The 13463-nt window shown below is 47.3% G+C and overlaps 1 protein-coding gene across 1 annotated transcript; it reads right to left on the minus strand.

The window, feature by feature from the left end:
* Window positions 1-9940: 9940 nt before the first annotated feature.
* LOC142486016 (histone H4) lies at window positions 9941-10327 on the minus strand. The gene has a single exon (XM_075584678.1). It carries the CDS (start codon window positions 10322-10324, stop codon window positions 10013-10015), a length of 312 nt encoding a protein of 103 aa, XP_075440793.1. The 5' UTR covers window positions 10325-10327; the 3' UTR covers window positions 9941-10012.
* Between the last annotated feature and the right edge of the window lie 3136 nt (window positions 10328-13463).

The raw sequence follows: 13463 nt of genomic DNA on the forward strand, positions 1-13463 counted from the left end.
CCTGTCATGACGCCGGTGAGTAGAAAGTCTGTAGTAGCCGGGCTCTAGTATGAGTGACTATCTGATGCCCCTACCAGCAGGATCACATGGGATATCTGCATCAACTGTGCCCTATACTCATGAGTAACAACTATCTGTCGCCTTAATGTCCCTGATCTGATCAGAGCACTCTTGGATTCCTGTTATGAGAAACTGTGGTGCCAATGGAACCGATGGGACACACCCTTGGAGTCAGACTCGGTCTCCCAAGTATCATATCCTCCTGTTTGGGGTCCGATCACACAATGTCCATGAACTCCTAGCTCAGTTCTGGTAGGTTGGCCCTGTCAAACAGTCAGAGGAAATGTTGGGACAGGGTTCGGGACAAATGTCTGGCTTGTTCTGGCTTACATGCTTGGTGTCCACCGGGACTTCAGCTCTCTTTGGCTCCAAAAGCTGGGGAGAGATAATTGGGGTGGTGTGCGGCAATGCCAAAGGCACTTCCACCTGGGCAACTGCCTGACCTTTGCTCGGGTGACCGCAGCCACTGGTGCATTCTCCTCAGAGTAGGAGCAAATAAAGTGCCCGAAGTCATTGCCCAGCAGGATGTTGGTGTCCAAGCCGGGTTACACTGTGACATCCAAGACTCCTCTACTAGTGCCCTGATCAAGTAACACCCGGACAACTTGCAATAACTTGGGGGCTCTGTCCAGCATTCTCACCGGCATCCCCGTGCCTTGGAGAAGTTTCTCTGGGCTGACCATATCAGGTTGCACCAGATTACCGTAACACCGGTGTCCATCAGGCCGGCCACCCGGAGATGGCCTATGGTAACCGGGCACAAATATTGTTGGCGGACATCATTGGATTCCAGCCCGATGGCTGCGATTCCATGTCCCTCCAGATCCACTTCTGCATCGTTGACTGCTGCTGCTAGGTCTGCTGCTGCACACTCTGCACGGCCTCCACTTGCTATGCTTTTGGGGCCAATCTCACGTAGTGGATTGGTCTCGCTGCTTGTGAGCATTGCCCCATATTGGGGTTACTGGAGCAGGGTGGGTTGGGGCAGTCCACCCGCAGATGGCCTAGCCAATTGCACTGGTAGAACCGGCGCTCATGGGAAAACTGTACAGGCTTTAGCTGCAGCACCTCCGGCACTCCACTTGTTCCATCCCAGCTTAGTGGCCTTGGGAGGGTCAGCTACGTTAGGTGGTGTTGTCGCTGGCACTGGATCGGGGGTCAGGACCCACTTCTCCAACTGTGGCCGCATGGTCACAAAATCATCTGCCATCATGGCGGTCGTCTGGTGCATTCTCGGCTTATGCTCTATGACCCACTCCCGCACCTCCGGTACACATTTGGGCAAAAACTGTTCACGGATGACGATGTCCATCCTGTCTAGGAGCGAGGTGACTCTGCATCTGGCTACTCACCGTGGGCTGTGAAGGTCTAGCCAGGAGTTGAACTCCATGTAGGTGCCCCGCATCCTTTGTCCAGAGCCCTAAACTGGGCACAATATAACTCCGGTGAGAGGTGCACTGGACTATGCTCATTATGTGTGGAACTATCGGTCCTGCGGTCTTGATATCACGAACTACTCAGAAATGAAAGTCCCGCAAGAGATTCAGAACTGGGCCAAGTGATGTCCATTACTATCCACCAGATAAAAAACCTGTCACAGGAGACCAGAACCTTTACACACATCCCCCGGGATCACACAGTGATTAGCTCTTTTCTGGAAGAAGTTACCACTCAATACATTATAAACAGGCCAAATGAGTCTCACAGAGGCAGCCATTACACACAGTTTTGGGGCAGCGAGCCGAGCTTCCCCTTTATTATGTGAGGCTGTGATAGGATGAGGCGGAGAAGAGGATAGTTGGTGATGGACTGATTATGGTTTGTGAGGTTGGGTTGAACAGTGGTAGTTCATCAAGGGTTAGTGGTAATTTTAGTGGGGATAATTAATGGAGGTGTCAGTTAATAATGGAGCAATCTATGTAGGGTTTAACAGGTACAGTTAATGGGAGAATCATTTTTTTTTTTTCAAATAATTTTATTAGGCATTTAGATATGTATGCAGGTACAATAAGCGATATAGCCTAACATTTTTAAATCGACAATTTTTGGGGGGGGAAACAGATTGACAACCTCAGTTGTCAGTAAAGAGGGGGGAGTGCCTTCAGAGAGGGAAGGCAGGGGGGGGGACTGGAAGGGTGAGGGGGGGGGGAGAGAGGGGGGAGGGGTCGGAGGGGGTTGGGAGTCCCATCTGGCTGTTGGGGATGTGGTCTCGCAGGTAGTTTTAGTTCACTTCTGGGGAGGGGGTAGACCTCTGTCACGTTTGAGCTGGTTGTCTGAACCTTTTGCAGGAAATCCACGGTTCCCAGATGTCCTCGTAGGCGGGGAGTTTTTGTCTCACGATAGCGGTAAGCCTTTCCATGATCATCACCTCGCCGACTCTTTTTTTGAACGTTCCCAGTGCCGGCGTGGTTGTTTTCCTCCAGGAGGCCGCAATACAGCATCTTGCCGCGGTAAGAATGAAGGATATTAATTTACTGGTTGGCCGGACTATGTCAGTCATTGGTGCGGCCAACAGGTAGGTCAGTGGTTCGATAGGTAATTCCAGGTCAGTGACCACTTTTATCAAAATTTGGACCTTAGCCCAGTACTTCACAATTTCTGGACAGGTCCACCAGATGTGGGCCATGTCCCCTCTATGACCACAGCCTCTCCAACATAGGTCTGATGCCAGAGGGTAGATCTGGTTTAATCGTGCTGGGGTAAGATACCAGCCAAACATAATTTTATAAATGTTTTCCTTTATTGTAGTGCATAGGGAGGTCTCTGAGGCTGCCTGCCAGATTTCTTCCCAAGTCTCTCTGTCTATATTTATATTCAGGTCTGCTGCCCATTTGAGCATATAATCATGCTCTTTGGGGGTCGAGGAGCGCTCTAGAGCACCATATATGTCAGAGATTAGACCTTTCTGGTGGGTCTTTGTCTCGCAAAGTTGTTCAAACGTTGTGAGAGTGGGGTATTCTGGGAGAGGGCATGTTGTTCTAATAAAGTTTCTGATTTGGAGGTATTTAAATGTGTCCAATTCTCTAATTTTATATTTGGTCCTCAATTCTTGGTAGCTCAGAAGCCTCCCTAGGCTCAGTAGGTCCGCAATCGCCTCTATACCCCATGTGTTGAATTGATCGAACAGTTTAGATCCACATCCCGGGGGGGAACTTCGGATTGTTAAAGATGGGGGTCAATTGGGAACTTTTGGTGGTAAGGCCATATTTGTATTTACATCTTATCCAGAAGTCCCACGTGAAACGTGAGGCCTGTAGTTTAAGATTGTGTGTATGCCCCTCTCCTCTGTCCAGGCTCCAGAGGCAGGCTTGCAGAGAAGGCATTTTGGCACATCGAGTCTCTATCTCTACCCAACTACAACGGGTCGGGTCCGAGTTCCACATTACTACCTGTTTTAGCTGTGCAGCTAAGTAATATCTGTGTAGGTCTGATACTCCCAGTCCTCCCCTAGATCTTGCTGCCAGCAGGACCGATCTGGCGACTCTGGATCTCTTGCCCTGCCAAATGAAGTGGAACAATCTGTTCTGAATATGTTTTAGATCAGCGCCCGGAACGTGGGTCGGGAGTGTTTGGAAAAGGTATAACATTCTTGGGAGTATATTCATCTTAGTAGATATCATTCTACCGAACCACGATATCTGGTAACCTTCCCACTGATCTAGATCCTTTTTGATCTTGTCCCATAACTTCGGGTAGTTATCCCGGTATAAATCCCGGTAGTGCCTTGACACATTAATTCCCAGATATTTAATGTATAAAGGGCACCATCTGTAGTTAAAGTTAGTTTTGAGGAGTTTGACTTCGGGATCTGGGAGACTAAGATTTAGAGCCTCTGATTTGTCGCTGTTTATTTTGTATCCTGATACTTTACCAAACTCCGTCAGTTTCTTCTGAAAGTTAGGGAGGGAAGTTAGGGGTTTAGTCAAAGTAAGAATGATGTCATCAGCGAATAGGGAAATTTTGTATTGCGCTTTATCGATAGGGATTCCCTGGATGTTCGGGTTTGTCTTATTTTAGACGCCAGTGGTTCAATCGTGAGGGCGAAGAGGAGGGGGGATAGGGGGCATCCTTGTCGGGTACCATTTTTGATTTGGAATCGTTCAAGGCCTCCGCCCGAGAGTCGTACTGAGGCAGAAGGGTTCTGATAAAGTGCTTGAACACCCTTTAAGAACGAGTCTCCGAAACCAAATTTTATCAGTGTTTGGTCTAGAAATAGCCAGTCAATCCTGTCAAATGCCTTCTCTGCGTCTAGGCTTAATAGCATCGCCTTTGAGCCTGAAAGGTGGGCATGGTCTACTAAGTTAATTATTTTACGTGTATTGTCTGAGGCCTGTCGGCCCAGGACAAACCCGACCTGGTCCTTGTGTATTAGTCTCGGGAGGATAGGGTTAAGTCTGTTCGCCAAAATTTTACTATATAGTTTAAGGTCGTTGTTCAACAGTGAGATTGGTCTGTAACTGCCACATTGGGTGGGGTCCTTCCCTTCTTTAAGTATTATCGCCAGATTTGCGGACGACATTGTGAATGGGATAGGACTCCCTTCTAAGAATGAGTTGAACAAGCTCAATAGGTGTTTGGACAAGATGGGGAAAAATTTCTTGTAGTATGTATTTGTGAAACCATCAGGGCCCGGCGCCTTGGAGATCTTTGAGGCCCTAACGGCCACTTCTAATTCGTCCAGCGTAATTTTTGCATTTAGATAAGTATTTTCTTCCTCTGTTAGTGATGGAAGATTGCAATCGGATAGGTAATCAGCGGCTAATGCCGAGTTCGTTATACTAGAATTAGCAGAGTGGGTCCTTAAGTTATATCATTTGGTGTAGAATTTGGAGAATTCCTCTGCTATTTTTTTCTCTCGTTGTATTGGAGTTCACCAGAGTAATTCCTGATCGCCGTTATTTGTGACTTTTTCTGTATTCCTCGTAACTTATTAGCGAGAAGTCTATCGGCCTTGTTCCCTTTATCATAGTACCTCTGACCTGTCCATCTAAGAGCTTTTTCTACATTTTCCAATTGGGTTATTCTTAAATCGTTTCGAGCAGTTGTCAATTGTTTGTAAATTCTCCGGGAGGGGTTATTTTTATGCTGCTGCTCTAAATTGATTATTTTGTCTGTAAGCTCTTTAGTTAATTTGAGTTTAGTTTTTTTCCGGTGGGAGGCAATCGAGATAAGATTTCCTCGGATTGTCGCCTTATGGGCTTCCCACAGGCTTGCTGGTGAAGATACAGAGCCTTTGTTTATTCTAAAGTATTCCCTGAGGGATTTTTTGAGTTCCAGCACTGTCCCGGAGTGGTTCAGTAGGGAATCGTTTAGTTTCCAGCTATATGAGATAATTTTCCCAAATGGAATGGATAGGGTCATGGTGATAGGGGCATGATCTGACCACGTAATTGGGCCGATGTCTGAGTCTGTGGTGGCCTCTAGGATGTTCTTGGTAGCAAGAAAGTAGTCAATACGGGAATAAGACTGGTGAGGAGCCGAGTAAAAGGTATAATCCCTTTGCCCCTGATGTTGTGTTCTCCAAATGTCCACCAGAGAAAAGTACCCAACAATGTCCTTGAATTTTTTCCCCAGTCTTTGTGACTGAGTGGAGTGTTGTTGTCCTGGGTGGCTCGATTTGTCTTCTTTTGGGTTGAGAGCCATATTAAGATCACCTGCAATAAGTAGCGAGGATAGGTACTGTGGGTCAATTTCTTCCAGAACCTTCTTCAGAAATTCTGTCTGGTTCTCGTTCGGGGCATATAGGTTAAAAAGGGCGATTGTCGTGCCTGAAAGTGAGCCGTAGACCACAATAAATCTCCCCTCTGGATCTGCCTGAATTTTTGTTAAATTAAATGGGGTGCCCTGACGGATCAGAATGGCAACCCCTCTGCGTTTGCTGCTGAATGATGAGAAATAGCTCAATGGGAACGCGTGTTGAAATATTTTAGGCGGTTCTTGAGACGTGAAGTGCGTCTCCTGGAGGAAAACAACATCTCCCACTGTATTCTTTATCTCCTGGAGGGCCAGGCGTCACTTTCTATTGTTGTGTAGGCCCTTCACATTTAGGGAGACAATTTTTAGTGCTTTTTGGTGAGACATAATGACCTCCCAGAGGGTACCGCGTGTGTTGTCCTTGGACTAGTGCTGGAGAGAAACAGCCAAAATGGGCAGAGGGGGAGGGTTGGGTAAGGGGCCGCTGGGACAGTAACAGCGGCTAGAAAAAGAAAGGAAAGTCGACCCTAATGGGGTCTAAAAGGTGTTGAACCGGTCTTTAGTAAAGGACCGGTTAGTGGGGTTTAAGACCCTTGGGGGCTGGTCCGAAAACGGTCTCCAGTGAAGGCGGGCTGGGTGGAGACCCTTTAGACTCTATGGTTTCATCCGAAATGACTTACACCGGGGAGGCCTGGTAGATGAGATTTCTGGACAGCTAGGCCTTAGCCTTGTCTTCCGATGTGTGTGCGGAATTGGAGAAGGAGGGGAAGGTGGGTAGGGGAGGGGTGGGTTGGGGGTGAGAGCGGCATGGGAGAATCATTTTAATAAGGACAGTCATGCGTTAGTATTTGCGAGAGGAGTTGTAAATTTTGAGAGCACTGGGAAGGGGACAATCAGATTTTGGAAGCATTGTGGATGGAAACAATGAGTTAGGAAATCACTGGGGAACAATGGATTATGAACACTTTGAAAGGGAACAATCTGATTAGGAAACAAAGGGGAAGGGGCCAATCTCCTCACTACAATAGATTAGGAATAATTGAGGGACACTACATTGCTTAGTACTTGAAACCAAGCATTAGGAATGCCATGGCAGTAGAAGCGGGAAATAATACAGAGTGGGAACACTGGGGAAGGGAGCAACCCACAAACTATTACAACAAGAATGATGTAAATCTTGAAACACTTGAGAAGTGGACAATCAAAACAAGGCACTGAGGGAGGGAACAATGTGTTTTGATCATTGGGCGAGCAAGAATGAGAACAATATATGAAACAGGTCACGCCGGATAGTAAGGAGGGGAGCATAGTTCTCGTTACATATTGCTTACTAACAATAGTTGCCACAGCAGACCAGGACTCTTTCACTGGATCACGTGCCAGACAGGACACAGCGATCAAATAAAGAGGTGTTTATTTCAGCAGTAGCCATCAGACACAGCACAGAATCTCCTAACAGAGCTATACTCGCACCAACCAGGGAATACAGGGGGAATCCTAGCAGTCCTAGGTGCCCAGTGCCACAGAAATGGCTTACCCGGAGCAGCTTCCACTCTTGTAGAGGATCAGGAATTCCGGCAGTGCTGAAAACAAGTTGCAAGCAGGCAAGTTTAAATCTTCTGCTTCAGAAAAGCACACAGCCTTGTCTTGGGTGTCTCTGGCATGACATCAGAGAATACCATTTAGTCCATCTCCATGCCAGTCCAGAAATGATCTGTGGAATTGATATCTGCCACCCCGTTTCTAGATTCCTGTGTCCATAGCAAATCATGGAGATAGGGTGGTGACCCATCAGAGTGCCTGATGTGTGTGGAAACAATCACAGTTCCCCAGGCCTCAGTACACACCCCTGGGACCAGGCTTAACCTGTATTATTCTGGACTCCGTCCCTCCCACCTACCTGTCCTTTCCTGGGGCTCATCTGGTCACCAGACCCTAGAGCTGCCCCAGTTTAATGTGCCATGCAACCCCTTCCATACCCTGTAACTGTAATTCTTTACTCTCGTGTTGTAAACTGTACCAAAGTATACACTGTGTGTGCATATATAAAGCATAGCCAAGGTCTCTGTACATTGGGCTGAGAATCCCACTGAGCAGCCCACATGTCCGGAGAACTGCTATTGCTTGGAGTGGAGGGGGAGGAGAGGGACAGGAACAAAGGGAGAGTGGCTGGGGAAGAGATCGGGCTGACGATCAAACACCCTAAAAGTGCAGCATTGCGCTGTATCCCGAGATATCGCTGATGCTCATGATACAGGCGCCGCTCCCACTGACAGGCGATGCTCCCACTGACAGGCGCTGCTCCCACCTACAGGCGCTGCTCCCACAGGGACGTTCATATTTCTCCAAAAGCCCTTTAACTTTCACCCACCCCGCGCCCAGCCATGATTGGCCAATGCAGATGTGACCTCACGTGTTGTCTCCCATGCAGTATCCACACATGATGGTCGCGGCTCCATCTACAGCGATTTCCTATAGCAGCGGGGACTGTATGTAAGGGGAACCCAGCAGCGCTCAGGGTCAGTGTGATCCCAGCGTGCAGGGAACTAAGCGGTGCGCCCCAAGGCTGCGCCAGAGACACCTTCACACGTCGCTGGGAGCTTCATCCAGCGGGAGATGTGAAAACGGTTCCGCGCTGCGGGACAGAGTCTCAGAAAGCAAACAGGTTTGAAAGCTCTGCAGTCTCAAACCCCACAGGAGTGGGAGCAAACCCTGGGGAGCCTTGGAAGTGGCGCCTGGCACCTAGAATCCCCTGTATTCCCTGTTTTGGGGAGTGTAAGGGGTTTGTGAGTTTGTGCTGGGCTGGATACGGACAGAATAAATTCTCTTTATTGAAACGCTTTGTCCGTTCTGGTGCCTTGATCCCGGGGTTACGTTCTGGTCTCCGGGATAATCTTTGAGATAAAGTGTGACTGAAATAAAAAAAACAAAGGATCATTGAATTAATAGAACAGATTGATTTAGAAACATTGTTCACAAAGTAAGTAAGACCCCAAGTGTTTCTTATTAATGTGAGTTACACACGTGTGTGTGTGTTTTGCTGCCTTTATTTTGGTGCTGCTGCGTTTTCCCTGTATAGATTGTGTGGGAAATGTGGCATCTTTGGCAGTTTCAGCCCCCACATCAGTACACATATTTGTGCGATTTAAGAAGTGATGCTAGAGTTCTGTTGATTTTAAACTTAATTCACTAATTATATTAAAGGGAATCCGCAAAACGTATTTAACACAAATATCTGGAGGTGAAACCTTTGATTCAGATCATTGTGAAAAATCCAGGTCTCCAGAATCCAGATCATTTCCAAAACAATACTGCCACCGTGTGGTCTTTGTTTGAATGACAGATAGTAAAGCTTTGGCGCCTTTTTACCTTCTCTGTATAATTGTTCCGAGATCCCCAAACCGAGTGTTTTACACATGAAATGCGGGGTTGTATTTATGATCATAAAACCAAAAAACGTGATCAATATGTATGAGATTTACAGTTGTGACAAATTATCATAAATGTCACATAAAGTGCTAAAGAAAATCCGATTGCATTTTTTTCTTATCAAAAGCTGATACATGATGCCCAATATATGGGACTATTTAATGGAATATAAAAGGAGTGACTATTTTATGAAGCATTTGCATTGGGGATTTTGTTTTAAGAGCAGAAAAGACAGCAAAATAATAATGAATGAATGCTCAAAGATTGTCATTGTTTTATACAAGTCTATAAAAATGTAATTGTTTTCATAGCGGTTAAAATCAATACAGATAAGGCATTTATCATATACATTTTCTTTTGCAGATTGTACCAATGTGTAATGTAAAAAAATGTGTATATGGATCGAGCAATTAAAATCACGTATTTAAATCTGTCAAGTGCAGGCACTTCTAATTCAGAGAAGTTATATCAAAAAGTGAAACCAATATGTGGTTTGCTTTATGAATGAGCAGTTAATAGCATGAAGGGAGAATAGCAAAGTTTATATAACTCACGAGTGTACATGTCAATTCATAGAAAAGAATCATAGATAAAGCGCTCTAACAAAATGCTATCACATACTGGTGGTTTTGTAGTGAATTGTATTTCTCTAACCCGTTTCCAATATGAAATATTGAGTCCCGTCAGAGACAGCAACATGAAAACGGGTAAGAATAAGATGGCGGTGTAACCAGAGCTCTATACAGGAGAATGTGGGTGGCCCTTAAAAGAGCCTTTGGGTTAAATGAATGTGAATTCCGTATCATCAGTTGGTAAGAAGTGTCACCGTTTAGCCTCCGAATCCATAGAGAGTGCGGCCCTGGCGCTTGAGAGCATACACCACGTCCATAGCGGTGACTGTCTTCCTCTTAGCGTGCTCGGTGTAGGTGACCGCGTCCCGGATCACATTCTCCAGGAAAACCTTGAGCACCCCACGGGTCTCTTCATAGATGAGACCGGAGATGCGCTTCACTCCTCCTCTGCGAGCCAGGCGGCGGATAGCAGGCTTGGTTATGCCTTGGATGTTGTCACGAAGAACCTTCCTGTGCCTCTTGGCACCTCCTTTACCGAGCCCTTTTCCTCCTTTGCCGCGACCAGTCATTCTGCACAGTGTCAAAACAAGAAGCGAATGAGGTAATTGCGGTAAAGCTGCTGCTTATATGCAGTATGAGCGGACCTGAGTGAAAACCACAGACACCCCATGTGGGGAGAAAGTGAATTGCACTGGAAGACGTTCCTTGATTTTGATTGGCTGAAAAAGTCTTTCGTCTGATTGGCTCAGTGAAAGCCGTTACTGTTTATAAAAAAAGGCCGCGTGGTAATGGGATTGGTTGGAAGTTTATCTCATTAAAACTGTGATCACATTTGCTTTGCCTAGTATTGCCCAACTCACACGAACACATTTGTGTGCCATCTATTTCATGTATTTAATTATATTGTGTCTGCATCTATATATCTGTAAATGTAATTCATTTGTAATATTTAGATGTGTATGATCAACTACATTCATCAGTATTTTTTTTTATATAAATACCCCTGTTTTATAAATTTGCTTTTATTTCTAATTTACCCTGCATGAGGTGACACGTGGAAGAAATGCAGACCGGGGAAACAAGTTCAGCAAACACAAATCCTCCAGTAGAAATGTCTGAAGTTGACAGTTACTCCACAGGGTGGCAGTGCTGCTTCGAAATTGAAGTCACGTGGGAATGAAGTTACATGAAATCACTATAAAGCCATAACACAAGTCTAAGGCTGTGCCTATAGTTATAGTGCCGCCGATGGTGACGGCGACACGACCGGTGACGTCACCCGTCGCCACCGGTGAAAGTTATGTTTTGCCGCGACGGCGCGGGATTCCGGGCATTTAATTGGTTCATGGACCGTCACGTGACACGACGGCCCCTGAAAAATCAAATTTGCCGGCTTCAAGTTTTCGCGACGGCGACGTTGCTCCGTCGCCGTTGTGTGTTGTGTGCACTATAAGCGCACGCTGCGGCGGCAATGCTTTTGTGTTTGTGCGATGTTGTGTCGCTGTCGCAGGCACTATAAGCACGGCCTAAGGGCTGTTAAATAGTGTGTGCAGCCGTGCACAAATGTATTACATTTGTGCACACACACACACACACACACACACACATATACATACACATGCATACATACATACCCACAACACACATATACATACACATGCATACCCACAACACACATATACATACATATGCATACCCACAACACACATATACATACACATGCATACATATATACACACATACACACACACACACACACATATATACATACACATGCATACATATATGCACACACACACACACACACACACACACACATATACATACATACATATATACACACATACACACATATACATACATTCAGCGCCGGTAGCAGCGTAAAAGATTATTTTTCCCGTTTTCGCCGCTGTCTGTCGGCTCCCCGCTCCCTGGCGTGCGCGCGAGGCCCTTGTATAGAAGGGCTGACTCACCTAAGCCATCTATAACTGCCGTGCGCGCGCACCCCCACCACTATAGAACGGCCCTAAGGCTGAGGACCCGCTGCGGACGGCCGCGCGCGCGGACCACAAGCCCCTTACCTCCTGCCCATCTGTCCCCGCTGCCTATATATGTGAATAGGGTGACCAGATTTTGAAAATGAAAAACCGGGACACAATTTTTTTTTTTTACATTAACAGTTTATTTATCGTATTACACTTATACTTTACTACCATTAGTCCTAGTTACGTGAGTGTGTGTCGGATGGCCTCACTAATCGAATGAAAAAAAAAGCCAGATGTGAATGACTTCTGTACCCCTTAACCAGTGTCAGGATGCCCCCTCTTCACAATTTCTAAAGCAGCAATCCCGGCTGGGATCTTACCTGATCCACAGTCCCTCAAGGTACTATACTGGAGGGGAGGTGTTCCCTACCTGTCTTCCGATGTCTCCCGCGTGAAACTTGAGTCAGATCTGGAAGAAAGCAGGGTAGGTTACTTCGGTGTAGGTATACGGCAGTTAAGATGAGGGAGAGACAGAGAGGGAGAGACAGAAAGGGTGAGACAGAGAGGGAGAGACAGAGAGGGAGAGACAGAGAGGGAGAGACAGAGAGGGACAGAGACAGGGAGGGACAGAGACAGGGAGGGACAGAGACAGGGAGGACAGAGACAGGGAGGGACAGAGACAGGGAGGGACAGAGACAGGGAGGGACAGAGACAGAGACAGGGAGGGGCAGAGACAGAGACAGGGAGGGGCAGAAACAGAGACAGGGAAGGACAGAGACAGAGACAGGGAGGGACAGAGACAGAGACAGAGACAGAGAGAGAGGGGGGAGATAGAGAGGGGGAGAGAGACAGGGAGACAGGGGAGAGAGACAGGGAGAGAGAGACAGGGGGAGAGAGACAGGCAGAGAGGGAGAGAGACGGGGGAGAGGGAGAGAAACAGGGGGAGAGCGAGAGAGACAGGGGGAGAGCGAGAGAGACAGGGGGAGAGCGAGAGAGACAGGGGGAGAGGGAGAGAGACAGGGGGAGAGAGACAGCGGGAGAGGGAGAGAGACAGGGGAAGAGGGAGAGAGACAGGGAGATAGGGAGGGTGAGAGGGAAAGTTATGTTTCGCCGCGACGGCGCGGGATTCCGGGCATTTAATTGGTTCAAGGACCGTCACGTGACACGACGGCCCTTGAAAAATCAAATTTGCCGGCTTCAAGTTTCCACTATAAGCGCACGCGGCGGCGGCAAAGCTTTTGTGTTTGTGAGATGTTGTGTCGCTGTCGTAGGCACTATAAGCACGGCCTAGAGGCTGTTATATAGTGTGTGCAGCCGTGCACAAATGTATTACATTGTGCACACACACAAATACACACACAAATACACACACAAATACACACACACACACACACACACACGCATGCATATATACACACAAATACACACACAAATACACACACACACACACACACACACACACACACACACACACACATACATACATTCAGCGCCAGTAGCAGCGTAAAAAGATTATTTTTCTTCGCCGCTGTCTGTCGACTCCCCGCTCCCTGGTGTGCGTGCGCACCCCCACCACTATAGAACGGCCCTAAGGCTGAGGACCCGCTGCGGACGGCCGCGCGAGCGGACCACCAGCCCCTTACCTCCTGACCATCTGTCCCCGCTGCCTCTTTCCGGCGAGGCTCACTACACGCTGTGACGCGTCAGCCGCCTGGGGAAGCAA

Source organism: Ascaphus truei, unplaced genomic scaffold (genome assembly GCF_040206685.1).
Source record: "Ascaphus truei isolate aAscTru1 unplaced genomic scaffold, aAscTru1.hap1 HAP1_SCAFFOLD_708, whole genome shotgun sequence".
Classification (NCBI taxonomy): domain Eukaryota; kingdom Metazoa; phylum Chordata; class Amphibia; order Anura; family Ascaphidae; genus Ascaphus; species Ascaphus truei.